Source organism: Corvus hawaiiensis, chromosome 1 (genome assembly GCF_020740725.1).
Source record: "Corvus hawaiiensis isolate bCorHaw1 chromosome 1, bCorHaw1.pri.cur, whole genome shotgun sequence".
Taxonomy (NCBI): Eukaryota; Metazoa; Chordata; class Aves; order Passeriformes; family Corvidae; genus Corvus; species Corvus hawaiiensis.
Genome location: NC_063213.1, coordinates 98,339,705 through 98,367,626, shown reverse-complemented (window position 1 = coordinate 98,367,626; position 27,922 = coordinate 98,339,705). Strand labels below are relative to the sequence as shown.

General features: G+C 57.2%; 2 protein-coding genes and 1 long non-coding RNA gene across 5 annotated transcripts in view; 2 read left to right on the top strand and 1 right to left on the bottom strand.

Moving 5' to 3' along the window:
- The first annotated feature begins 205 nt into the window (after positions 1–205).
- Positions 206–18,894, top strand: ACE (angiotensin I converting enzyme). Of its 2 annotated transcripts, XM_048320327.1 has the most exons (25): positions 206–896; positions 4,275–4,442; positions 5,709–5,796; positions 6,039–6,182; positions 6,438–6,629; positions 6,774–6,871; positions 7,404–7,576; positions 7,852–8,075; positions 9,449–9,593; positions 9,896–9,994; positions 10,195–10,317; positions 10,983–11,194; positions 11,693–11,829; positions 12,116–12,274; positions 13,661–13,748; positions 13,955–14,098; positions 14,327–14,518; positions 14,864–14,961; positions 15,246–15,418; positions 15,850–16,073; positions 16,307–16,451; positions 16,656–16,754; positions 17,155–17,277; positions 17,804–17,991; positions 18,257–18,894. In XM_048320327.1, the coding sequence occupies exons 1-25, from the start codon at positions 687–689 to the stop codon at positions 18,451–18,453; spliced, it is 3,843 nt and encodes a 1,280-aa protein (XP_048176284.1). In that variant the 5' UTR covers positions 206–686; the 3' UTR covers positions 18,454–18,894. The 2 variants fall into 2 exon arrangements, with proteins under 2 accessions (XP_048176284.1, XP_048176291.1); XM_048320334.1 differs by lacking the exons at positions 206–896; positions 4,275–4,442 and adding an exon at positions 4,615–4,769.
- On the bottom strand, positions 18,615–26,795 carry LOC125334023. The gene is made up of 2 exons (XR_007207052.1): positions 26,643–26,795; positions 18,615–20,760 (listed from the first exon to the last, which is right to left on the bottom strand). It is a non-coding gene; the product is annotated as an uncharacterized LOC125334023 (long non-coding RNA).
- Positions 26,513–27,922, top strand: part of KCNH6 (potassium voltage-gated channel subfamily H member 6) — a 32,928-nt gene continuing 31,518 nt past the window's right edge. Inside the window, exon 1 of one of the 2 annotated variants that reach the window (XM_048320344.1) lies at positions 26,513–26,676. In XM_048320344.1, coding sequence (XP_048176301.1) covers positions 26,601–26,676 — 76 coding nt within the window. In that variant the 5' untranslated portion in view covers positions 26,513–26,600. The remainder of the gene's footprint in view (positions 26,677–27,922) is intronic. The other variant, XM_048320352.1, reaches the window with a different exon arrangement.

The following is a 27,922-nucleotide window of genomic DNA, read 5'->3' as shown; positions in this document are numbered from 1 at the left end:
CAGCGTAATTCCTCCAAGTCCAAAACACTTGGTGTGATGTGATGTGATTTCCTTCACAGCCAGGAGAAATACTCTGTTCCTTCGGAAAATGACTTTATGCCGGGAAGGGGGTCACTTTGGCAGGAAGCAGCATGAGATGGACCTTGGCTGTGTCCCACAGGAGCAGTTTCCCTCCTGTGCTTGCCCTTGTGGCCCACTGCAGGTGGCCAGGGTGTTGCTGAGGGGAGTCTGTCAGGCGTGGGGAGATGTCCTGCCAAGGACAAGTTGAGCTGGATCCCCTGCGCCAAGTCAGGAGGGGACAGGGACCCTGCAGGGATGGAGCTGAGTCTCACCCACCCCATCCACCCCAGCCTTTCTCTTTTCTCTTTTTTCTGCCTCTCCCTTGATTCTCCTCCATCTCCTTCCCTCCTGTCCCAGCCCCTTCCCCTTCCCCTTCCCTCCCGACAACGCCAGGAGCCAAAAGGACTTTGCCCCCCAAGGCAGTGCTCGCTCCTTCCCGCTCCTTCCCGCAAGCCTTGGAGCCGCCGAAGGGAGAGCAGAATGCTCCGGTCTTATCTGCGAGGGGAGGCAGGCTCGGTGGGCAGGGTTTGCGCGAAAGCTGCTGGCTTATAAGCAGCCGGCAGCGGAGGCAAAGCTGTCTCGGAAGGCACCGAACGGGGCCCCCTCCGTGCAGCGCTCCCGCCGCGATGCCCGCGGCGCTGGGGCTGCTGCTCTGGCTGAGCCTGGCAGGTGCCCTTCGGCCCGGCCTCGAGCCCCCCCAGCATGCCGCCACCGAGGAAGGGGCCACCTTGTTCGCCAGAGACTACAACAGCACGGCCGAGCTCGTCTTCTTCGACAGCGTCTCGGCCAGCTGGAATTACAACACCGACCTGACGGCCGAAAATGCTGCTCTGCAGGTGGGTGGTGGGACGGGGGCGATGCTACCACGGGGGTGTCCCCAGCACCGGAGGCTGGGGGGGCTGGGTCACGGTGGAGACACTTGGTGTGGTTCCCTTCCTCCCTGCGGGTTTCTGTCTCAGCACCTCAGGGTGGCAAACCAGGGCTGGGACTTGTAGTCCAGGAGCCACTGGGTTTTGCCCCAAATTTGTTTTCAGAGAGACTCTGCCCCAGAGTGACAGCTCTCGTCCCAGAGCAGAGTCCTGGTTACTTTTAGAGGTGATTCCCTCCTCCCAGCACCTTCCACTTTCCTTTCCCCCTTCCCAGGACTGGGTCAGGTGTCAATTGTCCCTGTCCCCATCCCCTCCTGGTGTCACCACATCCCAGTGCTGGGGGTTTTCATTTGGGGCAGACACCAGGAGCCCAAAATGCACAAGCAGCTGGGTGGCATCGGGACTGAGGCTGCCACCTCTTGTCCCTGTGTCCCCAGCCCACGGGGACAAAGATAGCTTTGGGAAAGCATTCCAGGCTATAGGGAATTAGACTCAGCCCAGCTACGGGCAGGCAGAACCCCTGCGGGGAGCAATGCTGTGTGCATCCCACAGGCATGGGTGTGTTTTCCCAGGGGTTTCCATGTGTCTGGGTTGTATTTAGTGGGGCAGGGAGCTGCAGCAACCCCGGGTCTGCTCTTGGTTGGGTGAGCTGCAGCACAGCCCAGGCCAGGGGATGGTAGTGCCTGGGCAGGCTGCGGGGCTTTCCCTGGCCCCAGCCGTGCTCAGGGAGCTGCCGGTGGCCCCAGCATGGGGTCGTGGACAAGTCACTGTGTGCAGCTTGGGCTCCATCTGCCAACCCTGTGGCTACAGGTGCACAAGGGTCAGTGCAGCCCATACGTGACTACGGTGTGTTCAGCGAGCCCAGTATCACACAGGGGCTGCCACACAGCCCTGAACCCTCCAGATCCTGTGGGGATGGGAGCACAGTGTGCCCTGTGCAGGAAGGAAATGCGTCTTCCTGCGTAGGGGAAAGATCACTGCCAGGTCTGGCCACTGCCAATTTGGCAGGATGCTCAAGAGGGCCCAGGTGCCCCTTCAGCCTTTTTTTGTCAAGCTGACTTGATGTCTGGGCAGACACCCAGCACTAGCTGCAGATGTGGTGGGGCTGGGGACCTTGGGGCCGAGGAGGAACACCCCAGTCACTCTGAGTCCAAGGTTAGGGCCAGGAGAGCACCTTGCATGGACTTTGCTCAAAAGGCGTTTCCAGACCAGCTTTTCCCGCTTTATGTGCTATTAAATGTGTGAGGATCATGTCCAGGAGCTCCCTGCAATGTCAAGGCTCCTAAGCCAGCCCAGGTAGAGGAGGGGATCTGAACCCCTGAGATCAGTCCATGGAGGGGCAGCAGGGAGGTGTGGTGGGATGGGGAGTCACTGACTGCTAAAGGAATACCAGCTGGCCAGCAGGACTCAAAAGGCTGGATTTGGGGATCTGGGAAAGCATTGGGCCAGGCAAACCCTACACATCTGTAACACAAGAGGGGCTGAGTCAGGCCGCTGGGGCATGGGCAGCTCCAGGGCCTGCCACGAAAGGGGACCCTGTGACAAAGGGACATGAGGGGCTGGAAGCCAAAGGCAGGGGCAGGGATGGGCAGAGGGATGCTGGACAGACAGATAGATGCACCATCTCTCGCAAGCTGGGGTTCTGGGCAAGAGGCTGGCGATGGGGTTTGGGGGCTGCTCATGTTTGGGTGCAGAACTTCTGCAGGTGCCTGGGCCAAGGCACTCCCTGTGTCCTGAGATGCATCCTGAGTCTTCACCATGCATCCAGGAGCAGGGAGGTACTGGGGTGGGGGTTTTGGTAAGGAGGCTTTGAGGCTGTGGGTGTCAAGGGGTTTCTGAGCCCCGCGCAGGGGCATCCCCTCCAGAGAGAGATCCCAGATGAGAGGTGAAGGGCCAGAACTGGTGGGCATGGCCGTGGCAAGGGGGGGTCTCAGGCAGCACCGCTGACCTCAAATCACTCTACCAGAGTTGTCAGGAGAGTTTAGGGTACAATTTGCCTGACTAAACACAGGCGCCTGTTCAAGGAGAAGACAAAACACAGCTGGACTCTGCTTCCTCCAGCTCCTCCAGCTCTGCATGAGGTCTGGGAAGGGGTAAAGGCATCCCCTGTTCAGAGGGCTGATGCAAGAGCAGGGTGTCTGTGGGGCTGGCATGTCCTAGCATGTTGGGAGATTGGGGCCAGTTTGTACCAGTGATGCTGTGGGCACTGGGATGTCCGAGGGAAGCGGTGGGAGCAGTTCTGGGTAGCCAGAGGCACCTGGCACTTTTGGCATTCCCACCCCCGTGTCCCACAGCTGCGTGGGTATCTGCCTCGGGCAGCCTCCAACTCTGCTGCACCACAACTCCCCTCCTTCCCTGCTGCCTGCTGAGGGAATGTGAAGATTAAAATAAAACAAACCAGGTGTGTTGGAGCCAGGCTAAAAACGCCACAAGTCACAGCTATTGGGCTCCATAAATCACCCCAGGACAGCACATGGACACTGACCAGGCACTCTGCACCACCTCACTCCATCTGTGCTGGGCCAGGACACTCTCAAAATATCAGTTTCCTGAAAATACAGCTGTCACTGACCAGGCTGGGATACAACCACCTGCAATGCACCCCATCCCAAAATCGTGTCCACAGCTCCAGCTGCCTAAATAACCCCCCACAGCGCCGGCAGCTTCCTGCCAGCCCATGGCCCTGGGAAGGGAGATCAGGGCTGCCAGCAGTTGGGTGACAGGGAGACACACAAAACCAGGGACTCAGAGCAAATGGGTGAACCCCAGATGTGGCATTTACAGGTCACGGGGTTCAGACAGCCAAAGGAGAAATGTATAGAAATAGAAGTGTACAGACATAGTGTGGGCATACAGAAAGGAGAAAGGTGAATGTGGCACCTTTATAGTTATCTTTTGGGCTTCTGTGAAGGTGAGAAACAGCAGGAATAGAAATAAAATTAAGCCAGACCTCAGAGCTCCTTCTGAAACCAGGGTCTGGCAGGTGTCAAAGCCAGCCCAGGAGCACCCAGACACCCTGACCGCATGGCCTGGACAGCCAGTCCCAGCATTCCCATCCCATACGAGACCCTGGAGCACCCTCCAAAACACCCTGACAGGCCACCTTAAGTGGGTGCTCATCGGGAGCTCCACAGGCAAGCGGGGGCTGCAGACACTGCTGTGCTGGCTGGAAGCCGCTGTCTCTATCCGTGGGTGCCATGGACAGGGGACAGCCCTGCCTGTCACTCCATGTCCTGTCACCTCTGACTCCCACAAACCCTCATGACTCTGACTCCGGCCCCCAAACCATTGCTTGGGTGGTGGCATGTCCCAGGGCTGGTCCTGAGCCCCCATGTCCCCTCTCAGGTCAAGGCGTCCCTGGAGGAGCAGAACTTCACGGAGCTGTGGGGGAAGAAAGCCAAGGAGCTCTATGGCGACAAGTGGAATAACTTCAGTGACCCTCTGCTGAGGAAAATCATTGGCTCCATCCAGACCTTGGGACCCTCCAACCTGCCCCTGGAGAAGAGAGAGCAGGTAGGAGAGGTGGCAAGGAAGCCCTGGGCATGGCTGGGGCGCTGCAAAACCCCTTAGAGGGATTTTTCACAAGCATCCAGACTCTGCTGCTGACCTGTTGCATTTTGGAGAGTGTCACTGGCCTCTACACAGTGATTGAGGAGGAGATGAGGTGCTATCTTCAGGGCATGTGGGCTGCCCGCTGGCCCTGTTACCTTATCTTGGAGCTACCCCAGCAGGAACTGGAGATTCCCTGCTTTCACAGAGCAGTCTTGGGCATCACATGGAGACCAGCCAGACTGTGCCCATGGCTGGAGCCAGCTGTTCCAACCCCTCTGGGCTCATCAGGTATGCAGCCCACTGAAAAGAAGGGCTGATGCAGCCACCCAGCTCCTGAGTCCCCCATCAGACAAGGAATGCTGTGCCTTGGTGACACAGTTCCATGCTAGGAACATCAGGACATCCTGAGCCTTCCCCATCACAGTCCTTAGCTTTAAGGGCCGTTTACCTGAATTTTGATTTCCATGCATGAAAATATTGCCCAGGCTGAGGCTGGCAGCCACTCACCTCTGCATAAGCACAGGGACAGGCCCTTCCATCCTGACCCACAGCTCCCTGACAGCCATTCCCACCAAAACCCTGACAAAGCCTAGTGATACAATCCCTTCCGGAGAACTGTCGGCCCCGGTTCCTTCCAGGAAACCCATCCCTGCCTTCTCCCAAATAACAGACAGCATCATGTCTCCTCCCTGCACATCAGTCATGTCTCGCCCATCCCTGGGCAGCTCTATCCCACAGCCACCATTGTCCCAATTGCCATCCTCTCTGCACAGCTGGAGCAGAGGAATGGGAGTGGAGAGAGGGACGGAGCAAAGGAATTTCCTTCCCTGGGAATGGGCTTCCCAGGCATGTTCCAGGAAACCTCCTGTTGCTATTGTTTGCTGTTGTTGAAGTTCACAGAAATAAATCCCCCTCATCCTCCTGCTTTTCTTCTCCTATTTTTTTAACCCATTTAGATAAACAGCCTGTGCTACGGCCCTGCTGATGAACAGTTTTATAAACAGCTCCTCTCTGGAGCATAGCTGTGCAGGGATTGTCTGTCCCTGCTCTCACCATGCCAAAACCCTGAGTGATAACACACTTATCTCACCAAAAACATGCTGTTTATACACCAGTCCTTCCCCACATCTTCCCGACACACACGCTGCAGAGCTCAGAAGCCTGTAGATCCCTCCTGAAGGGCTGTTCTGTCCCCTTGCAGCCCCAACGTCTTTTCCTTTCCCACAGTATAACACCATCCTGAGCGACATGGACAAAATCTACTCCACGGCCAAGGTGTGCTTGCCCAATGGCACCTGCTGGGATCTGGAGCCAGGTATGGTCCCTGTCCCCCTGATCCTGCCAGCTGCTGAGCACCCCATAGCCATGACTTTGTCCTGGTCCCCACATCCTCAGTGGGTTGGGGTTGGCATGTGCCACTCATGTTCATCAGGATTGTCCCAGGGTGAGGATGGGCACTTGGGTCTGGTGTGGTGGTGGTGGCACCTCTGCAGAGCTGTAGCATATGCCCCCCTCTCCTGCCCCTTTCTTATGTTCTACTTGTCCCCTTTGTCCCAGACCTCTCGGACATCATGGCCACCTCCCGCAGCTACAAGAAGCTGCTCTACGCCTGGGAGGGGTGGCACAATGCCGCAGGGAACCCACTGCGCCCCAAGTACGAGGAGTTCGTGAAGTTGAGCAACGAGGCCTATATGATGGATGGTACAAACCGAGGGGATCCTCAACCAGGGGGTGGTCAGGGACCAGGGGTGGAAATCGGGACTGGGACATTGGGATGCCCTACTGCTCTCCCTACCCCACATGCAGCCAGGCATCCAACTTCTATTTCCCAGGTACCAACACTTCAGGGAAAGGGGAAACACCCTGCTGCAAGTCCCTGGTTCCACCTTTTGGGGATGGGTGGTGGGGGCAGCCTTTGGGGTCTGGAGCCAGAGGTCTTCCCTGTATCCCTGGTAGGATTCGAAGACACAGGCAGCTACTGGCGCTCCTGGTATGACTCAGACTCCTTTGAGAAGGACCTGGAGCGCATCTACAGCCAGCTGGAGCCACTCTACCTCAACCTGCACGCCTTTGTCCGGAGGAAGCTGTATGATCGCTATGGGCCCAAATACATCAACCTGAAGGGTCCCATCCCTGCTCACCTCCTGGGTAAGAGATGAGACTCTGCCAGCCGGTGCTCAGGCGTGCTGGTGGTGTCAGAGGGGCACACACAAGGCCAGAGAGGTCCTAGTTATCACTGGGTTTCTCTTCTGACCTGCCACCAGCTCTACTCCAGCTATTTTCTCTTCTCAGGGAACATGTGGGCTCAGCAGTGGAACAACATCTATGACCTGATGATCCCCTACCCTGAGAAGCCCAACCTTGATGTCACGAGCACCATGGTGGAGCAGGTGATGGGCTGAGGGTCTCACTGGGGGCATCCGGGGGAAAAAACAGGAGGTGGTGCCCAAGGATGGACCATGACATTGACCCCATGGGAGTAGTTTCTCATACTTGTATAGGGGACAGCAGAAAATCCATATCTGGGAGGGGAAGGGACAAAGAAACGGTCTCACTACATCCCTGGCAATGACCAAAGATGCAGCAGGTGGACAAAAGTGGGCAGGCACTGGGACTGCTGCCAGTCCACAGGCTGGAGGCTGCGTTCCTGCATTCACACCATCATACAGCTCCAAGCACTTCTTGCATATCAGTCCTGCTCCCTTCTCCTGCCCCTTCTGAGCTCCATCACCATTGCTCAGTGCTTTTTAGGGATGTTCACCAGTTCTGGGCTGGGCCTCCCCATCATGGTGAGAGGGCCAGGACCTCAGTCCCTGGGAGCAACTCACCTCCTTCCCATGGTCCTGGGGGAGCATTGGAGGCAATGTCCAGGGCACGGGCAGCCCCTTCCTCAGCCATAACCCACTGCCTGCTGCTCACCAGCGCTGGAATGCCACCCACATGTTCCGGGTCTCAGAGGAGTTCTTCACCTCCCTGGGGCTTCTGGAGATGCCCTCTGAATTCTGGGAGAAGTCCATGCTGGAGAAGCCGACAGATGGGCGGGAGGTGGTGTGTCACGCCTCGGCCTGGGACTTCTACAACCGCAAAGACTTCAGGTCTGTGAGGACATGCAGGGACCCAGGGCTACAGGGCAAAACCCTCCTCCATCCTACTTGGTGGTCACCCTTTTGGGTACCCCCAGCCTGGCCATATGGCGTTTTCTGAGGCGAGGTCTGGCGTGACAACACTGCCTTGCCTTCCCCTCCACTTTCCCTTACCCTGTGGGTGTTGCCACCCTCTCTGGGACTGTGGGGAGTCCTTCCCATCAAGGGGGTGCACAGGCAGCTGGGGTCCCTCACTGGGCTCAGGCAATGCTGTTTTCACGTGGCAGGATCAAGCAGTGCACGTCAGTGACCATGGAGCAGCTGTTCACAGTGCACCATGAGATGGGCCACATCCAGTACTACCTGCAATACAAGGACCAGCCTGTGTCCTTCCGCGGCGGGGCCAATCCTGGCTTCCATGAGGCCATTGGCGATGTCCTGTCCCTCTCTGTCTCCACCCCCAGCCACCTCAAGAAAATAGGTCTCCTCAGCAATGCTACTGAGGATGAAGGTATGGCAGCCACCCTGGAGAGCTGGGTGACCTGTGGCACGGGGAAGGGACATGCCAGGGTGGGTTGCAGCCTGGCAATACAGCCCAGGACTGCCCCAACCCCTTCTCATCTCTAAGGGTCCATGCAAAACCCCCTCTTGTCTCCATGGGTTCAGGCAGGACTTATTTTGTCTCCATGGGTCCATGTAGAGCCCTTCTTGGCTCCATCCTCTTCACCCCTGAGGCAGGAGGGATGCTGTCCAGAGCTTGTCTGTGCCTTTCCCTTCACCATCAGAGCCCAAACCTGAAAACAACATCTTTGTGCTTGATTGGCTTTGACCTCTCCAGCATTCCTCCCTCCCTCCCTTGCCAAGAAGCATCCAGCACCAGAGCTCCCAGTGCGGCTTTACGGAGGTGGCACCAAGCACTTACATGCACAGTCACAAGGGCGGTTGGCGGGTGACATGTCTGGCTGCCAACCGGCATGGCAGGGCAGGACTTGTCGCTGCAGACACTGCCCAGCTTGGCAAGAGCCTCATTCCCCCACCCAGCGTCCCTCAGCCAACACGTCAAAGCAGATGGCGGCAAAGGAAATTGAGCAGTCCCAGACCTGCCCCAGGCGGCTGCTTGGTGGAGGAGGGACAGTCCCAGGATCCTCCTGCTATGTCATTAAATATGTTTTATGACAAGAAAGACATCACAGCAGCCAAGAGCATTGGGCCAGTGCTGCATAAACACCATGAAGCAGATGGTCCCTGCCTCAAGCCATTGCTGCCCAACTTGCCAGCCCTTGGCAGGCAGGCCATCATAGTGATGGCAGCCAAGAGCCCCTCAGGGAAGTGCTGCCAACCTCCTTCTGACCCTACAGCTTCAGCTGGGTCTCCAGCAGGTCTCTCTCCAAACTTCCTTCCCCAGGTTTCCTTGAGGGGAAAAACAGATGTGACCATCCCCTGTGCTCCTTGTGATATGGTGGTGACTGTCCTAGAGTTGACTCTAGTTCTGGGTCTAAACCATCAGAGCCTTTGCAGTGGTGTGACTGCAGATCAAACTCCCCCAAACTCCCTCACCTTGAGGCCCCAGGGTGGAATTGTGAAGAGTTACCCTTACCAAAGATCTTTTAACTCTGAGAGCTGGGCTAAGGGCAAGGGGACACCACACTTGTCACTATCGCTGTCCCCGCTCAGTAAAAGGCACATGTTGCCCCAGGTAGTAGCTGTATCTACAGAAACCTCCTGTGTCCTACAAAGCTTCTCTAGGAGCAAGGTTATGTGTTGAAATGCTGTCCGCATTTCTCATCCAGATCTGCCCACCCTCTTGCCCACTAAAAGTCTGGTGCCTGTAGTGCTGTCTATGCAGGCTTCTTTCCAGCCTGGTTCAGGCTCTGTTTTATGCAGAGAGCAATATCAACTACCTGCTGAAGATGGCCCTGGAGAAGATTGCCTTCCTGCCCTTTGGCTACCTCATTGACCAGTGGCGCTGGAACGTGTTCAGTGGCCGCACGCCCCCGAGCCGTTACAACTATGACTGGTGGTATCTGAGGTAGGGGACACTCACCAAGGGTGGATGGGGGTGTGGAAGCTGGGGATGTGCAAGGAAAGGAGGCAGGAAAGAGGAAAGGAAAGGAAAAGCATAAAAGTAGCCATGGAGGTGGTGGGAGAACAACGGATAGATGGGTGGGTGGGTGGGTGGGTGGGTAGGATGGATGGATGGATGGATGGATGGACAGAAGTACATGGAATCGTGCTCTAATTGTGCAGGTTTCTTCAGCACCATTCCTTGACTTGATTCTTCTGACCACTTATTATTCCCATGTTCATGCTGTTGTTCTCTGTTGTCCACAGAACCAAATACCAGGGAATCTGTGCTCCGGTTTCAAGGAATGAAAGCAACTTTGACCCTGGAGCAAAGTACCACATCCCAGGGAACACTCCTTACATCAGGTAGAGGAAGTGTTGGCAAGGGGACCAAGGTTTGGGATGCAGTGGGCGGGGGATCATGTGGGCAGGGACTGTCATGTGCTGCTCCTGCTCAAGACATAGAGATCTCCCAGCACTTGGGACCACAAATGGTGAGGTTGAGCTCTGGGACTTGTCTGCTTCCCCTTGTCCCCAGTTCTGATCTTCATGGGCTTCCTTGGCAGGTACTTTGTGAGCTTCATCCTCCAGTTCCAGTTTCACAAGGCGCTGTGCCATGCAGCCAATCACAACGGTTCCCTGCACACCTGTGACATCTACAGGTCCAAAGAGGCTGGAGCCAAACTCAGGTGGGGACAGAGGAGGGTCAGGAAAATCGCCATGGGCAGATGTGTGCATGGAAGCTGATTGTGTGCAAAGGAATGAAGGGAGGGAGGGAGGGAGGGAGGGAGGGAGGGAAGGAGGGAGGGAGGGAGGAAGGGAGGGAGGGAGGGAAGGAGGGAGGGAGGAAGGAAGGAAGGAAGGCAGGAAGGAAGGCAGGAAGGAAGGCAGGAAGGCAGGAAGGAAGGAAGGCAGGAAGGCAGGAAGGCAGGAAGGAAGGAATTCGGAAGGCAGGAAGGCAGGAAGGCAGGAAGGAAGGAAGGAAGGAAGGAAGGAAGGAAAAGTGAACTGGAGAAAGAGCTTTGCAGATGGACGGATGGATGGATGGAAATACATGGAAGCACTGGGGTGGGGTGAGTGGTCCTCACCAGAGTATTGCTATTGTCCCTGCCACAAGCTCCCACCCAGACAAGAGGTCACTGAAGCACATTGGCTCCTGTTGATTCCCTGGGTGTTACAGGGAGTCCTCAGTTGCCACATGCAGGACAGGTAGTGGCTTCCAAGGCAGTTCCCAGGTTCATGTCCCACTCAGGAACAGCATCTTCAACCCTTAAGATGCTGAGATACTATCACTGCTTCTCTTCCATCCATCCCCTGGCCTCATGCTGGCTCTTGCTGTTCTGCTCCTCTGCAGGGAAGTGTTGAAAGCTGGGTCCTCGAAGTCGTGGCAGGATATCCTCTTGAATCTCACTGACACAGGTCAAATGGATGCTGGACCCCTTCTGGAGTATTTCAGCCCTGTCACCAAGTGGCTTGAGGAGCAGAACAACAAGACCAATGAGGTGCTGGGCTGGCCTGAGTTTGACTGGCGTCCCCCTGTCCCTGAAGGCTACCCTGAAGGCATTGGTAAGGCTGCAGCTCCATCCCAGGTCTGGGGAGGGTCAGGAAGACATCCCCCAAGGGACATCATTAACCCACAGGCAGAAGCAGAGGGAGGTCTTTGCTGTGGGTGGGGTGGTCCCCATACCAGAAAAGAGAAATAGCCAGTTCCAGTGAAGTCCCACAGGGTGTTACTTCCCAGGAGGCAGGTACTATTGTCAGAAGCTGTATAGTGATGTCATCAGTCATGGTGTGAAGAGTTTCTCCTCTCAGTTGTATCCTTTGTGCTCACATGGGAGAGTCAAGGGCATGCAGCTTGTCCCGTTATCCCATCCTCTGTCCAATGGGACACCCCAGCAGGGCCCCTCTGCCCTCATTTCTTAGCTCAGCCTGCTCCCAAGTTGTGGCATCCTTCAATGGACCTGCAGTTCTGGGAAAAGCTCAACTATGGCTTCTCCATGGGATAGTGCTCTTGCAACTCTCCTGACCTTCCTCACCTCTTCCCCCGTTTATTTCCTCCTCTAGACAAAATAGCAGATGAGGCACAAGCTAAAGAATTCTTGTCTGAGTACAACAGCACGGCCGAAGAAGTGTGGAATGCCTACACCGAGGCATCCTGGGCCTACAACACCAACATCACCGACCACAACAAGGAGATCATGGTATGGGAATGACCCTGGGGCTGCACAGGGAGAGCCAACAGCCAGGGAAGGCAGCTGGTACCCAGGGCACATTTCACAGGAGCTCTGAAAACCAGGGCAGCCTCTGCCCCTCATAAAGGGGTAACGTTCTCACCCAGGAGGTGCTTTTTCCTTGAAAACCCTCATCATCCCATGAGGTACCCACAAAGGCAACTATGGGGAGGATGTCAGTCATGGGATGCCAGGTGGTGTTTCTAGTGGTGGCCTGTGTCTTCTCCCCGAAGCAACTTCTCTTCTCTCATTGTAGCTGGAGAAGAACTTGGCCATGTCCAAGCACACCCTGGAGTACGGCATGAGGGCCAGGCAGTTTGACACCTCTGATTTCCAGGACCAAAGTGTCACCCGCATCCTCAAGAAGCTGAGTGTCATTGAGAGGGCAGCCCTGCCTGAGAGTGAGCTGAAGGAGGTGAGTGGCAAGGGGACAGAGCAACAGAGGGTGTCCCTTGCCATCACCCTGTGTGAAGACACAAGCTTCTCTCAAAATTTAAGAAATGCCACTGGGCAGCCACCATCAGCCTTTAAAAAGGTGATAGCTTGGTACCATCTACACAAAGCCAAAATCCTTGTCTTCAGGGTTTCCCACCCAAAGGCTGCCTATCCCAGGCTGCAGTGGGGCCTGGATGTTTGGATGACAATGGCACATTGCTTGTTGGCCCCAGGCCCTCTTTTATTGTCTCCCTGTTGCCTCCGTTGGGGTCAACTGGATCTTGGAAGGGACCAGAGTAAAACACCAGAAAACACCTTGTCTTGGTTTGAAAGACAGGTGTCTTCCAAGGAAGGCAGGAGTCTCCCTTGAAATGAAAAAAAAATGCAACCCCCTTCCCTCCGAATTATTATAATTTTGAAATTAAGGGGCTTTCAAGCAAAGATATGAGGAATAGGAGTAACAGTTCTTTATTAATATATATCTTTATGTGTATAACCAGTCAAACAAACAGCAATAACTATGGCAGTAACAGCGAACAATCCCAAACCCAGTGCCAGCCTTCTCGGCTGTCGGGCCCTTTCCCCTCGGGTGCAGTTCCGCTCGCAGCCGGCAGGGGCGCTGGCGGCTCCCGGTGAGCAGGGCAGGTGCGATGGTTCCCCCGCGGCTGCAGGGGGCGCTCCGGAGCGAGCTCGGGGAGCACGCGGCACTGGCGGCCTGGGATCCCGGGAAGGGATGGAACAAAGGAGCTTCACAAACCCCTGGGCAGCCGATCCCAGTGTCCGGCCGGACCCTCAGGAACAGCAGGCTGGAATAGCAGGCTCGAACAGCAGGGAGGAGCACAGATCCCGGGTGGCAGATGAGATGTATCAAACTCCGGAGCTGCGGCGGGAACCCCTGGAGGTCTCAGTAGGCGGGGCATGGCGGGGCTACAGAGTAGCGAAAGCTCCCAGCAACGGCGGGGGCAGGGCGGCTGCAACCCGGCTCCCAGCGGGGCAGGGAAAGGCGGCTTTGGGATCCCGGGGTTTCTCCAGTAGAAGGAAGGCAGCCAAAAAAACAGAAGCCTTCTGTGCTGACAAATTCCTTTCAGACTCTCTCTCCGTCCAAACGCGGGGAACTCACAGCCCATAAGACCAGGTGAAAGAGAGTGGTCAGTTGGACCCCTCCCTCTATGGCCAGGTCTTTTGTTTTTCTTAAGCACCCAGTAATTTGTCCCAACATGTATGGGGACATGTATGGGGAAAATTCTTAAAGAGAAAAAGAAAACAGAAGGAGAACTCCTAAAACCCCAACACACCTTGATGGGCTGGGACATTCTCTGATATCAGGAGCAAGGATAACCAGTTTACAAACTGATTTCCTTTGCAGTATAACACCCTCCTCTCAGATATGGAGACCACGTACAGTGTGGCCAAGGTCTGCAGACAGAACAAAACCTGTCACCCACTGGATCCTGGTAAGATCTAGCAGGGTGTCATGTGGGGCATCTGCACTGGCCCAGAAGGAAGGGATTTTTTTTTTTTAAATGGGGCATGAAGAAAGACCATGAAAGGTTCTTTCACCTTCTCTGTGATGGCCCCTGAGCAACACATTGGGTATAGAACCATTGCACGTGTTCAGCCCATTCAACAGCATCACTGTGGCTTCATTGCTCTCTCTTAGACCTCACAGACATCATGGCCACCTCTCGGGACTATGATGAGCTCCTCTTCGCCTGGAAGGGCTGGCGGGATGCTTCTGGGAAGAAGATGAGGAACAACTACAAGCGATACGTGGAACTGAGCAACAAGGCAGCCATGCTCAATGGTCAGTGCCCTGCTCCCCTAGAGCCTACCATGGCTCTAACCACCTGTGAGCAGAGGATTGGGCTCTTCATCCAACTGGGGGTCAAAATCCTAAGGGTATGGAGATCTCACTAACTCCCAGGAGATTTACTCTCTCACAGATATGGAGGGACCTGGAGTGTCTGAATAGCAAGACAGTCTTGCCCAAGAAGGACAATGTCTGACAGCTTCTGCTCTTGCCTTGCCACAGGCTACAAAGACAACGGAGCCTACTGGAGATCCCTCTATGAGACGCCCACCTTTGAGGAAGATCTGGAGAGGCTGTATCAGCAGCTGCAGCCCCTGTACCTCAACCTGCACGCTTATGTACGCCGAGCCCTCTACAGAAAGTATGGTGCAGAGCACATAAACCTGAAGGGTCCCATCCCTGCCCATCTGCTAGGTAAGGGGGCTCTGCTTGAGCTAAGCTGCATCTCCCACGAGGTGTGGCTGGCTCTGTGCCATGCCAAGAGTTAAGACTGGTCTCTGCTCAGCTCTGGCTGAAGGGACAAGGTCGCCTGGGATGGGTCTGTAGAGACCAATCTGCTCCAGGGAAAGGCAGCACGTTCAGCACTACTTGACCTCTCTTGCATGGATGGGCTCCTGCCCACCTTGCCCTTGTGCAGGCAGGGCAGGGATCAGGCAATGCAGGGACCAGGCAACGCAGGGACCAGTCAGGGTGATCCACCTGGTTGCTCTCCTCTCCCTGTCTCCTTCCTGACATGTGTCGTTGTCCTGTGCTTCCCAGGCAACATGTGGGCTCAGTCATGGTCCAACATTTTCGACCTGGTGATACCTTTCCCTGATGCCACCAAGGTGGATGCCACCCCGGCCATGAAAAAACAGGTCAGTGATCTTCCAGACTGCTCTGGGGAAGCCCCTTGGGACCCAGCAACCTTTGGCTGTAGCCACCACCCATGTTGCCAAATGCTCTACTGTTGCCAAAAAAATCCATGCCTCATCTGTATTCTCTCCCTACCTTTATATGCCAAGACCTGGATCCAGGTCTAGCTGACTCCAAGAGATTCCCCCTGCCCAGAACAAGGCTACCCCTGTCCTCCCATCATTCCACATCCCCAGCACCCCAGCATCCCCCATTGTCCCTCACCAGGTCTCTGCTCTTTCCCCAGGGCTGGACACCCAAGAAAATGTTTGAAGAGTCAGACCGTTTCTTCACCTCTCTGGGCCTCATCAAAATGCCACAGGAATTCTGGGACAAGTCCATGATCGAGAAACCATCAGATGGGCGGGAGGTGGTGTGCCACGCCTCGGCCTGGGATTTCTACAATCGCAAGGACTTCAGGTGCCCATGGGGAGCAGCTGATGTGGTGCTGGGGCGGAAAGCAGCGTCTTTGTAGAATAAGGGCACGTGGTCTGACGCCACCTCAGTGTATCTTGCTCTGTGGCTGTGGCACCCCAACTATGGCACTTCCCTTTGTACTCAAGATGCTGGCAGGAGTCCCCATGGTGGATGGAGGGCTATCCGTGCCTGCCCTGCCCTGTCCTGTAGAATGGAAAAGCTGATGAACAGGGACAGGGAATGGGCAAGGTCAGCAGGAGATGCAGGAGAAGGAAGAGACCAACCCCATGGAGTAGGGCCAGCCTGGCCTGGCACCAGATGTGGGGTGGGGGCACATAGAAAGGAAAAACAGCTCAAGGGGACATGGTGGTTCCCAGAGGTTTTCACACCACCACTGCCCTCCCTTCTCCCCCAACCCTTGTGTCCCATTCCAGGATCAAGCAGTGCACGGTGGTGAACATGGACGACCTCATCACAGTGCATCACGAGATGGGCCACGTCCAGTACTTCCTGCAGTACAAGGACCAGCCCGTCTCCTTCCGTGACGGGGCCAACCCTGGCTTCCACGAGGCTGTTGGGGATGTCATGGCCTTGTCTGTCTCCACCCCCAAACACCTGCACAGCATCAATCTGCTGGACCAAGTCATGGAAAACGAAGGTGAGCTGGAGGGCCACACAGCAAATGTGGGGATGCTGATGGGAACAGCTGGAAATGCAGATGGTCAGGAGGGGATGGACAGGGTGGAAGGGCTTGGGGACATACATGGTGGCTTTGCATGCATGGAGGGGACAGAACCTGTTGGGGACACCCAGGTCTGGGGCAGAATGACCCATAGAGGGAGGAGAGGTGGGTACAGCACTGTCTTGCTCACATCTTCATGCCCCGGGCAGAAAGTGATATTAACTACCTGATGAGCATCGCCCTGGACAAAATCGCCTTCCTGCCCTTTGGATACCTCATGGACCAGTGGCGCTGGAAGGTGTTTGATGGGCGCATCAAAGAGGATGAGTACAACAAGGAGTGGTGGAACCTCAGGTAGGATTGAATTCAGACCCCTCTCTGGGACAAGGGCCTTGGCCATCATCCCGCTGGGTGTTTTCTCCTTGTGCTCCAGTTGACTGAAATGGGAATGATGAGATACACAACCCCTCCCTCTGTCCTCACACCCCACTATGTTCCTTCCCACTTTACCCCACCTCCTCCTCCCCAAGCTGGCCTGACTCTCCCTCTCTCACCCAGGATGAAGTACCAGGGCTTGTGCCCACCAGCACTGAGGTCTGAAGATGACTTTGATCCTGGGGCAAAGTTTCACATCCCTGCCAATGTCCCCTACATTAGGTGAGCCAGCAGGGCTGGGGCATGAGGGACACCACTTGGACACAGAAGCAGGATCCCCAGGTCAGATGCCAATGATGACACCTTTTTTTATGGCTGGTGGTACCATCCTGTGTGGGCTGGGCAGCTCCAGAGACCCTGACAGAGCTTCAGAGGAGAAGTCTAGATTTGGGGGAATTTCTCCCTATACAAGGAAGATGAGCTCATCCACTCCAACAAATGCAAAATGCATCATGGGAGCAATGGCCTCAGCAGGTTGAGCTGAGCTGAAGCAGGTGTAGCTCCAAAGCCAGCGATGCTCCTCCAGACTGGGAGGGTGCAACCAGAGAATGAGGGGGGCTACACCCTCTCTTGCACAGGCACTAGCAGGGTCCATTCCCATCTCTTCATCCCTCTCCACCAGGTACTTCATCAGCTTTGTGATCCAGTTCCAGTTCCACCAGGCACTCTGTAATGCAGCCAGGCACGAGGGTCCCCTGCACACCTGTGACATCTACGAGTCTCAGGAGGCTGGGAAGATCTTGGGGTAGGTGTGTGGGCAGGGCAAAGCCAAGGCATCTATGTCCCCAAATGCCTTAAAGCCAGCCCAGCAAGACAAGAGGCAACACAGCCACTGGTCATCCCTCCCATCCCATACCTGGGGCAGGGTCACCTTGGGCTGGGCGCTGGGGCTGTGATTGCAAAAGCAGCCACTAGATGGTAGCTAGGCCCCTGGCAGGGGGAAGGCTCCCTCCTCCTCCTCCTCCTCCTCTGCTCCTCCAGCCCCCAGTTCCTTAGGGAAAACAACCCCCTTGCTTCCAGAAAAGCACCTGCAAAATTAACCCTTTCACCCAGGGACTGCTCTGCATAAGGCTGGATTCACTGGAGGGTTTTAATCCATGCAAACCCCTCTTCCCCTCAAGAAAAACGTTCTTGCCTGCGCTCCGGGCTGGCAGCCCTATAGTTCTGGGGGTACAGAGTATACCCAGGGATGCTGATACCAAGGGAAAGGGAGGGGCTGGCGGCCAAGAGGATGATGGGGAACCCACTGGAGCGGATTTCTCCTGCCACAGGGATGCCCTGAAGCTGGGTTTCAGCAAGCCGTGGCCCGAAGCCATGCAGCTCATCACGGGGCAGTCCAACATGTCAGCAGAGGCCCTGATGAGCTACTTCAAGCCACTCATGACATGGCTGGAGAAGGAGAATGAGAAGAACGGGGAGGTCCTGGGCTGGCCCGAGTACAGCTGGACTCCTTACACAGGTATGCAGGGCTCAGCCAAGCACAACAGGTCCATGATGGGCCAGGGCTTAGCCCTCAACAGAGTCAGAATGAAATGGAGCTCTCTTGGTGCCCCTTGGCCACCCCAAAAACCACACAGGGTGTTTGGAGGCTTCTCCTTGATTCCTCATGGAGCTGAGTTCAAAGGGCATCCAAGAGACCAGCAAGGGTGACCAGCTGGTGACCCAACATACCACAGCCCAGAGTCCCCAGCAACAACCAGGTATCTCATTTCTCTCTTTTCCAGCCACTCCAGACCAAGATGGCTCCAGCAAAACTGATTTCCTGGGAATGTCCCTGACCGAAAGTCAAGCCACAGCAGGTGGCTGGGTCCTGCTTGCCCTGGCACTCCTCTTCCTGATCACCACCATCTTCTTTGGTATCAAGTTCTCCTCAGCCAGGAGAAAGGCCTTCAAATCCAGCTCAGAAATGGAACTGAAATAAGGCAGCCACCAGCGGGGCAGCAGAGACAGGGTGCAAGCATGGGCACTTGGCCAGGCTGGCAGCCATGCCACAGGCACACTTGCCAAGGAAGCCGTGGGTTTCCACAACCCAGGACTCCTCTCTCCTATCAGGTCAGACATTCCTTTCCACTATGCAAGAGCCAAAGCAGAGAAGAGCTATTTATTTGTCAATGTCTGCATCAGGGGAAAGAGAAATTCAGGCTCCGGCAGGCACGGAGCCGTCACAAGATGCCCCTGTGCCCAGCGCTGGAGCTGGTCCAGCCTGCTCACCCACCAGCCAGTTCTGATCTGTGGGCAAAGCCACAGAGACTTGACTGACAGAGGGCAGTTTGGGGAGGGATGGAGCACATCCTGGTTTGCCTGCTGCCAGGCTGTTCGCTTGCATGGATGAAAAATAAACCTATGTCTTGTCACCCTCCAAGCAGCAGTTCAGCTTCTTCTTGGATGTGGGCTGAGGGCTCAGTGGAACAAGCCTCTCAAGCAGGAGAGCTGCCACTCCAACACAATGCAAACACAAATCCCTGGGGACCAGCCTGGCTTTGGGGCAACAAAACTGCAGCACCCAGCTTCCCCCATCCCCATCATGAAAGATCAGCATCCCTTTGCAGCACCTCCATCCTCCCCTGAATTGCGGCTCCCATCAGAGCTGACAGCTCGTGGGTTCACAATGAAGCACATGCCTAAGGGAGGGGTTGAATCAGGGCCAGAAATCCCCCAAGTCCAGACATGAACTGTTTAAAGGGCTGGGGGGTCACCAAGCCCAAGCTGGGACAAGGCTGGAGCTCACGGCTGCTGTGACTCCAGCACTCAACAGCACATTTACGTAAGAGCCGGGGCGGGGGGTCCAAGGTCAGCGATCACCTCCTGCCCTCCAGCTCCTGATTATCTTGGGATCAGCCGTGCTTGAGGCCCACCCCACCCCCCCATCCCCGGCCTTGTCTTTCTTCTGCTTCTGTAAATAAAACTTCGTATTTGTTCTGCAGTGATTAGGTGCAAAACTAATCCCAGGCTGGGGATTATTGCAGCCTTAAAGAGCTGTGATCTGCTGCAGCCCAAAGCAGCAGGGGAAATGAGGGGATCTGGATGATCCCCCCATCCCTCTCCCATCCGATGGCCTCTGCCCTCTGTCATGTCTTACACCGGGAAGCTGAGGCTTGGGAGCGGCTTATTGCACCTGGCAGACGAGCAGAAGGCAGGTGTCTGCCCGCCCACGCTCGGGTGTTTGTTTGCTTTCCATCCTCCTCGAGCACAGGACACCCACGGGGAGGTGGCACCCCAGCCGTTCATCCCCTGGTCCCGGGAGCAGCAGCCCCAGGCCCCGGTACTCACACGGGATCCTTCCCTCGCCACATCCTGGTGCATCTGCTTTATATCCCGGCACACCAGGCCCCCTCCTCTCCCCCCTTCCCGACAGTGCGTTGCTCATGGAGCAGAGACCTGGCACGGTGAGAGCTGAGTTGGAAGCCAAGTGTATTTTCAGCCTGGGAAATCAGGCTGGTGCAGGTGTGCTCCATCCAGCTCAGCTCCTCACTGGTAATTTGAGCTCGTTGGCTCCTTTCTGCCCCATTAGTGGGGGAAAAGAGGTCTCCAAGACCATCAAGATCCTGCAAGTTTCATGAAAATTGCTTTCTGGAGAAGAGGATTTAAAAAAAAAAAAAAGAGCCACACTGAACACTCAGGGACTGCAGCACAGGCTCAGACCTAACCAGATATCAGAGCATTCACATAGGAGCTGAGTTTGTCCTACCATGGACACGAGGGTGGGTGGTGGGTGCGCTGAGCTGTGTCCAGAGGCAGACAGCCCAGGCCCGCTGGCCATGCAGAAGGCAGAGGCAGACACCAGGTTCCTTCAGCGCAGGTCCAAGCTCAGTGCAGCAGGTGGGATTGGACACCGGCCAACCTTCCACACGGGGCCAAGGTCCACGCAGCAGATGGGATGGGGTTGGACACCAGGCTGCCTTCAACACAGGTGCAAAGTCCACCCAGGAGATGGGGCTGGACACAAGGTTATGCCCAGTCCAGCCCAGGGTGAGGCTGATGGTCCCACTTGGGGCTCAACTGGAGCTTCTCAGCTGAGATAGCGTGCCTAGGTGAAACTTTTGAGGGCAGTGAGGGCTGGCTGGTGCCCCGAGGGCTCTGCCAAGCCAGCAGCAGTGTTTTACAAGATAGCTTTAAACCAAGGATGATTTCCCTTCCCTGTTGTGATAACATCTGGAGAGATTTTGCTGCCTTCTGGCTTCTGCATCATGCTTGCAGCTGAAATTAGGAGGCTCAGCGAAATCACTCCCTAAGGAGAAAAAAGAAATGTAAAAGCAGAAAAAAGGAGGAGATTCCCCCTCAATTCACAGAACTCCTAGAGGGGAGCTCAGGAGGCAGCAGGTACTGAGGCTTGGGGGGCTGCTTTGCACCCCCCTGCCTGTACCTGAAGCTTCCAGAGAGATTTGCTCTAAAATCACATTAATTCAAAGCAAGAAACACTCTGGGTTCCCTTCGCCAGCACAAGGACCCTTTAGGCATCAGAGAAATCCATTTTTCATTCTTTTAGGTTCATTATCCACCACAGGAAGGTGACTGGGGGTTCCCACAACCCGCGGCCCCTTGGTGCTGGTGGGGCCTGGCCAAGCCAGGTCTATTCTTAGCTGACGGGTGGCTGGGCAGCAGCAGACAGGGTGCACAGGGCTGCGTTCCTCACATTCCCCTTCCCCGGGGACAAGGAGCGCCTGGAAATATGCAGCCACAGCTTGGCAGCAGCTGGGGGCTGTCAGCAGGGGCCACCCTGGGCAGAGGAGAGGGTCGAGGTGGTGTTGGGGGGGTCTCAGGGGACAGCAGAATTGTGGAAGGGATGTAGTGAGCTGTGAGAAAGCCCCATTCCTGCAGCTCCTTGCCCTTGGCTTCAGCCCCTGCAAGCTCTGGTCAGCATCATCCTTCCCTACCCACTGCTCAAGCAGGGCTGAGGGGCGTAAAGGTGAATTTGGGGGCGAGGGGCAAGACCCCATATTCCCCCCCCAAGCAAGTTCAGACTCTCCCCAGCCCCATGGCTTAGCTAGAATTCCCTACCAAGGGGGACAGGGCCAGATCCAAACCAAATGACACCTCTACCCTCCCAATGTCCATCCTCGGTGGAGGGGTGTCATCCATGTCTGTGGCTGGATGCGCTGGGCACCCAGCAGGGTCGCATCCTCACCAGGGGATGCATTCAGGGGTGCCAGCTGGGCTGGCCCCCTCCCCAGCCCTGTAGAGTCCCTACCCTGTATGGGCAACATCGCCCTGTCTGGGGGTGCCTCAGCAGCAGGATCCCAAAGCAGGCTCTGCCCATGTCCCAGCGCTGGCAGGGAACTGTCCCCACCCCTCGGGGCTCCCCCCTGAGCTGACACCGTCCCACTGAGGCATCCCAGGTGACAGGGAGAGAATTGTCCCGTACCAAAGGTGCTGGGAACTTGGCACTTGGCTCCTATCCCCCCTTGCCCAGGAGTTTCTGTCAGACAGACCTGCTGCAGCCGCTGCCAGCACCCCCTTCCCACAGCTGCATCCTGCCTTTCCCTGTGCTTCCCTGCAGCATCACGAGTTATTGCAGCCTGCAGGCCCCATCCATCCTCCTGGCAGGTGAGTCATGAGCCTACCCCGTGCCTCAGTTTCCCCTGCTGTGCAGTGAGGACAGGCAGGATGCCAGGGGGATGTCATGAACTGCACGGGCTGAGTCCCAGAGCAGAGTCTCCATGGCTTTTCCTGCCACTTACAAGTGGGAAGTGGCTTTGTCAGGAAACAATGTCCATGACCTGGTTTAATGTCACTGAGTCCTTCCCAGATTTGCAGTCTCCCAGGGCTGGAAGGACTGGGCTGATGAGGGTTCAATTTGGCTGCACATTTTACCCTTGTTTTGGGTGGGGTTTTTTTGTTTTATACTTAACAAACAAACAGTGTGGAGGTGAGACCCTGAAAAATGCATCAGGATTTGGAGTGGTGAGGCAGAGGAAGGAGCCAGGACAAGGAGCATCCTTCCACCTGCAAAATAAATTTACAGCCCCAGTTCCTCCCTCCTGTGTGACATCCCTGGAGCATCTTCCAAAAGTGAAGGGCAAAGCAGGTGCATGAGCCATGCCAGGCAGAAGGACACCCAAGAGTGTCTTGGGACAGTCCTGGTGGCTGGAAGCAGCTTTAGGGACACGAAAGCCCTGTCTCTCTCTTCCCAGCTGTGTTTGCAGTGTGGCTCTAATTACAGAAATATGGAGAAATGTCGCCTCTCAGTTGGCAAACATTTCTCCTGGCAAGCGCCAGCCGACAGCTGCCATGCTGGGATCCAAGTGGGCTCCCATCCCCTCCATCCCACACCTCCCACCCCAAATCCACACCCCATTAAGGCTGCACCTCCTTTCCCAATGTGCCTGTGCCTGCCCAGGGCAGCCCCTCACTGAGTAGGTGATAATTTCCTGCACTCCCAGGAGCAGGGAGGGGGAGGACACCCTTTGGAAGCACCCAGGTTTCCTTTGCCCTTGGAAGCCAGGTAGTTTCCCACTGATTCCCCGGGGTGTGAGAACGAAAAAAAAAAAAGGGGAAAGGAGCAAAACCTCAAAAACATTCAATGAGGAGGAAGAGGAGGAGGAGCAGGGGGGAGAAGTAGAACTGAGCGAGGGAGGAGGAGGAGAGATGGGCAGGGAGAGAGAGGATTACTGTTCAGTTAAATTAGAGGGAGCCCTTCAGCTGACTTGAACAGCAGGAGAATTTTCCCAAAGACCCCAATTTTTCCAATTTGGGATAAAATGTAAGCACAGGATTAACTACAAGCATATGCTTAAAACCCAGGGAATTGAAAGGAGTCTGGGCATAAAGTGCTCCAAAGAGGGCAGGGAGGCAGGGCATGGACTGGCAGCTGCATGGATGACCGGGCCCTACAGGGAGGCACTGAGGGGACTGGGGAGCTGTGAGGAGACTGGAAGAACCATGGGTGCACTGGGAGGCTCCTGGAGCTCAGTGAAGCTCCTGAAAGAGAATGACACGACTCAACTCCATATGCAAGGGCTGTGTGGGGAAGAGGGTTGGTAAGAGAGGCTCTTCCACCAGTCAAGTGCTGGAACGAGACCCCCTGGTTGGGGAAAGGGGGATCAAAGGGGCCCCACTGCTATGCCTGGAGCAAGACAAGCCTTTCTGGGGTCATTGCACAGCCCCAGCCCTGGCAGAGGGGCTGGGGAGGCCGGGCTGTGCCCTGTCCCCCGCCCCATGCACTGCGCTGGTGCCCCCACACTCCACTCTGGGGAGCCAGCACGTGCCCCTTATCGTCAGACACATCCTTGTCCACGTGATGCGTCCATGAACATCCCGGACTGATTTATGGGATGAGAGGAGGGCAGGAGGCCAACCTTAAATCCTGACTGGCTGGTGATTAATAATCATAATTACTATCATATTAGCTGTAGTAGTAATAGTTTGCTTTCCCCTGCAGAACCAGTCATCCAGGAATCTCAGAGAGGTTTCACCAGGCCAAGTGACCAATGTCCCTATTTTCTAAAGGAAATTGCGGCACAGAGCTGTCTCCCTTGAGTCACACAGTATATCAACAAGAAAACAGAGAAGGCAGGAGTCTGGACTCTGTGTCCCTCTCCCTCCCCCATGCTATTAAGCTGCATCTGTGTAATATAGAGCAAAACATCCTCCACGACTTGCAGTAAATCACAGCAGAGGCAGTGTGCAGAGTGGATGGGGGGAGATAATGGGTTTTTCACCCTCTTCAACAATAGAACAAGTTTTTCTCCGCTAGGGAAGGCTGACTTCTCTGAGAGATGGAGATAAAAACAGCAGTGAGGCTCTGAAATGGGCCTGAAAGGGCACCTGCCTCTGCTCACCCACTTGCATGGCTGGCCCAGGGGCAGGAGGCAACCTGGGCAAACCATGCTGTGGGTCGAGTGCCCCACTGGCGTGGCCCGGTCCACATGGGCATTACTGAGGTGCACTGGAATATTAATTGAAAATCCCAGCAAAACACTTCTGCTGATGATAATGGACCATAATCCTCTTAGACCAATTTCATGCCTGAAAAACCATGCATAACAAAATAATAATAGAAAGCCCCTCAGTGGACACTGTCCTTAGCAGTGGACACAGGAGAAGGAGATAGGCCAGAGCGGGTTTCTCAGGAAGGAAAGGGAGCTGGTCCCCTTGGCCTCCACCCTTGAGGTGGGCAGGAGAAGAACTGAATTGGGTCTAGGTCTGAACATCTGCTCTAGCAGGGCAGCATCACCATGGGACCCCGATGTCCCACAGAGACCTGGGGACCCACCAGGACCCCCGTACCCTACAGAGCCCCTGGGGCTTTCTGTGACCCCAGAACCCTGGAACCTCCTGTATTCTTCGTGTTCATCAGAGCTGCCAGGACCCCCTGGGCTTTCCGTGTTCCTCAGAGTTCTCAGGACTCTCGGAACGCTCCATGTTCCTCAAGGATCCTCCGTGCCCGCAGAGCCCTGCGCCAGACCGGGTCCACCCGTGCCAAGCCCCCCCCCCCAGCCAAGCAGCCATCCGCCCCTCCCGCCCGCCCCGCTCGCCCCTTCAGCACCACCCGAGCGGACAGCGCCAGGTTCGGGGCCCCGCACCCGGCACCCCCCGGCACCCCGGGAACACCCTGACCTCCTCCTCGGCACCTCAGAGACCTCCAGGAGCACCCTGACCTCCCCCCCGGCACCCCCCGGCACCCCGGGAACACCCTGACCTCCTCCTCGGCACCTCAGAGACCTCCAGGAGCACCCTGACCTCCCCCCCGGCACCCCCCGGCACCCCGGGAACACCCTGACCTCCTCCTCGGCACCTCAGAGACCTCCAGGAGCACCCTGACCTCCGCCCCGGCACCCCCCGGCATCCCCAACGTCCCGACACAGCTCCCCCCCTTCTTTTGCACCCCATTTTCACCCCCCGACACTCCCTACTCTCCCCCTTGCGCCGACCGGCCCCCTCTCCCCTGCTGCATTCCTGCGCCCTCCCCTCAGCACCCTCTCCTCTGCTCCTGTACCCTTGCACCCACAGACATTCTCCCAATCCCTGCACCCAGCAGCACCCCCTCTTCGGCCTCTGCACCTCTGCATCTCCTCCTCCCCCGCACCACCCCCTGCACCTCAGCACCACCTGCACGCCCCCCTCCACTCACCACCCCTGCACCCCGGCATCCCCTCCTCTGCCACCCCCAGTACCCCAGCGCTCTTCATCACTCCCTCCTCCACCATCCTCCTTCACCATCCCCACCCGTCAGCTCCCGGCACCCCCCAGCGCCTCCTCCTCCAGCACCCCGCTCCAGCACCCCTTCCTTCACCACCCCTTTCTCCAGCGCCCCTAGCACCCTTCAGCTGCACTCCTATCAACTCCCCCCATCCCCAGCACAACCTCCCGTTCCAACACCCCAGGCCTCCAGGACATCCTTTCCCAGCCCCACAAGGACCCCCATCCCCATCCCCTCCAGGCACCCCCATCTCAGCCCCACAAGGACCCCATCCCCACCCTCTCACTGTCCCAGGGCCCCAAAGCTTCCTTCACCTCTCAGCACCCCCTGCCCCAGCCCCTCGAGGACCCCATCCCCGCACCCCCGGCACCCACCTGCTCCCCCGCCCCGCCCCGCCCCGGAGCCCCCCCGCCCGCGGGGCCGGCGCTGGACGGGGCCGTGCGGGTGCCGGTGCCGCGAGATGCTGGGGGGCCCGGGGGAGCCCCGGGGGGCGCCGGGGGGTGCGCGCTCCCCGGCCGGCAGCTGTTGCTGCTGACGGCTCCCCCGGAGCCTCCGGCGGGCCGGGGCAGCGGTGACTAAGCACTTTGGGGATTTCTACTCTTATTATTTTATTCTATTATTTTCTCCCGCTTTCAAGCGGGTCCTCCTCCTTCTCTCCCCCGCTTCCCCCTCCCATCCTCATCCTCCCCGGCCGCCCCCGCCCGGGGCCGGGCGCGGCAGGGCGGGCGGAGGGGTTCCCCCTTCCGGCCACCGGGAGCATGGGAGCCCCGGGCCGGCTGAGCTCCAGAGCTCGGTCAGCCCTGGGGTGAGGCGGAGCGGGGCCGCGCCGTGCCGGGCCGTGCCGCGCCGCTCCGGGGCCGGGCCGCGCTCCCCGCCGCGCCCGCGGGCAAGTTCCGCTGCTCCCGGGGCGCGCAGAGCGCAGCGGAGCGATGCCGGTGCGCCGGGGCCATGTGGCCCCCCAGAACACCTACCTGGACACCATCATCCGCAAATTTGAAGGACAAAGTGAGTACCGCACCCTCCGGTCCCGCTCCGCTTCCCCCGCGGCCGGGGCGGCCCCCCAACTTCTGAGCACAGCGGGGAGGGGAGGGGGGGCCGGCGGGAGGTGTCTCCGGGTGCACGGAGGCGCCCCTGTGACTTCCCGAGTGGGGAGAGGGGTGGGCGACAGCCAGGCAGTGTCCCCGCGGGTATTTATAGACAGGGCGACACAGGGGGACGAGTGATCCCAGCCCCGGTGTTTCCCCGGGGGCTGTGGAGACGGCGACCGCCACAGTCCCCGGGCTGGGAGGGTGTGCCCGGGCTGGCGACGAGGGGGTCCCGGCTGGCTGGACTGGGGGACAGGGTGTACCCCGGCGCTGTCGGGCTCGCTGCCTGTTTGCCTTCAACTCTGCGCTCTCGGCGGCCGCCGTCCCTGGTGAAATGTTGCCATTTGCTGTTGCTCCGAGTAATCCCTTTATATGAATTTTTGGGCTGGTTTTTGTGTCAAATACAGCGAAGAGTTCGTGCACATCGGGGAGCGCTGGGGTTTGCGTGTGGCTGGGTGGGGGCACGGGGGCTCCGCTCCCACTGTCTGGGCATCCCGACGGGGCTGGGTCCCCCCTACAATGCTGGGGATGACGGGAGGGGATCAGGGGCTAGGGTCCCCCAAAACCTGAGCTCGGAGGGCTTCTGTGGGGTGCTGGGGCTGTGCACCCCTCACTGCCCCGGCTCACTGTGGATTTTCTCTGGTGTCCAAGTTTCCTGGGTGGGCAAATTCCCTGGCACTGCCATCCCTGCCGGATCTGCACTGCCTGGCCTGGCAGTGACTGACGTGACCCTGGGGATTGAAAGTGAGAAAAACTGTCCCTGGTTCCTATCAGTTCCCCCTGGGAAGCAGTGGCTGGGGAGCAGCGGGGCCACGCAGTGAGGTGTGACAGTGAGGACGCAGCCAGGCCCCCTCTTCCCTTCCCGCTCCCTGCCTGCTCCCTGCCCGCACTCTGCCAGCCATGTCGGGCACCAGCTGGGTTCTGCCAAAACATCACCCCACACTCCCCCGCAGCAGTTTCGTGCTGTGACAGGTGTTGGGAGACACCAAACCAGCACACCTAATACATCTTTGCTACAGGCAGTGAGTTCTTCCATGCCTGTGGGTGCCTTCACCCCCAACACCGCAGTTCCCATGGGTGTAGCTGCTCCTGGTGAGTCCCCGCTGCAGCCAGAGAGGCCCAACTCTTCCCTGCCAGGACCAGGGCAGAGCCCTGGTACCGTGAGA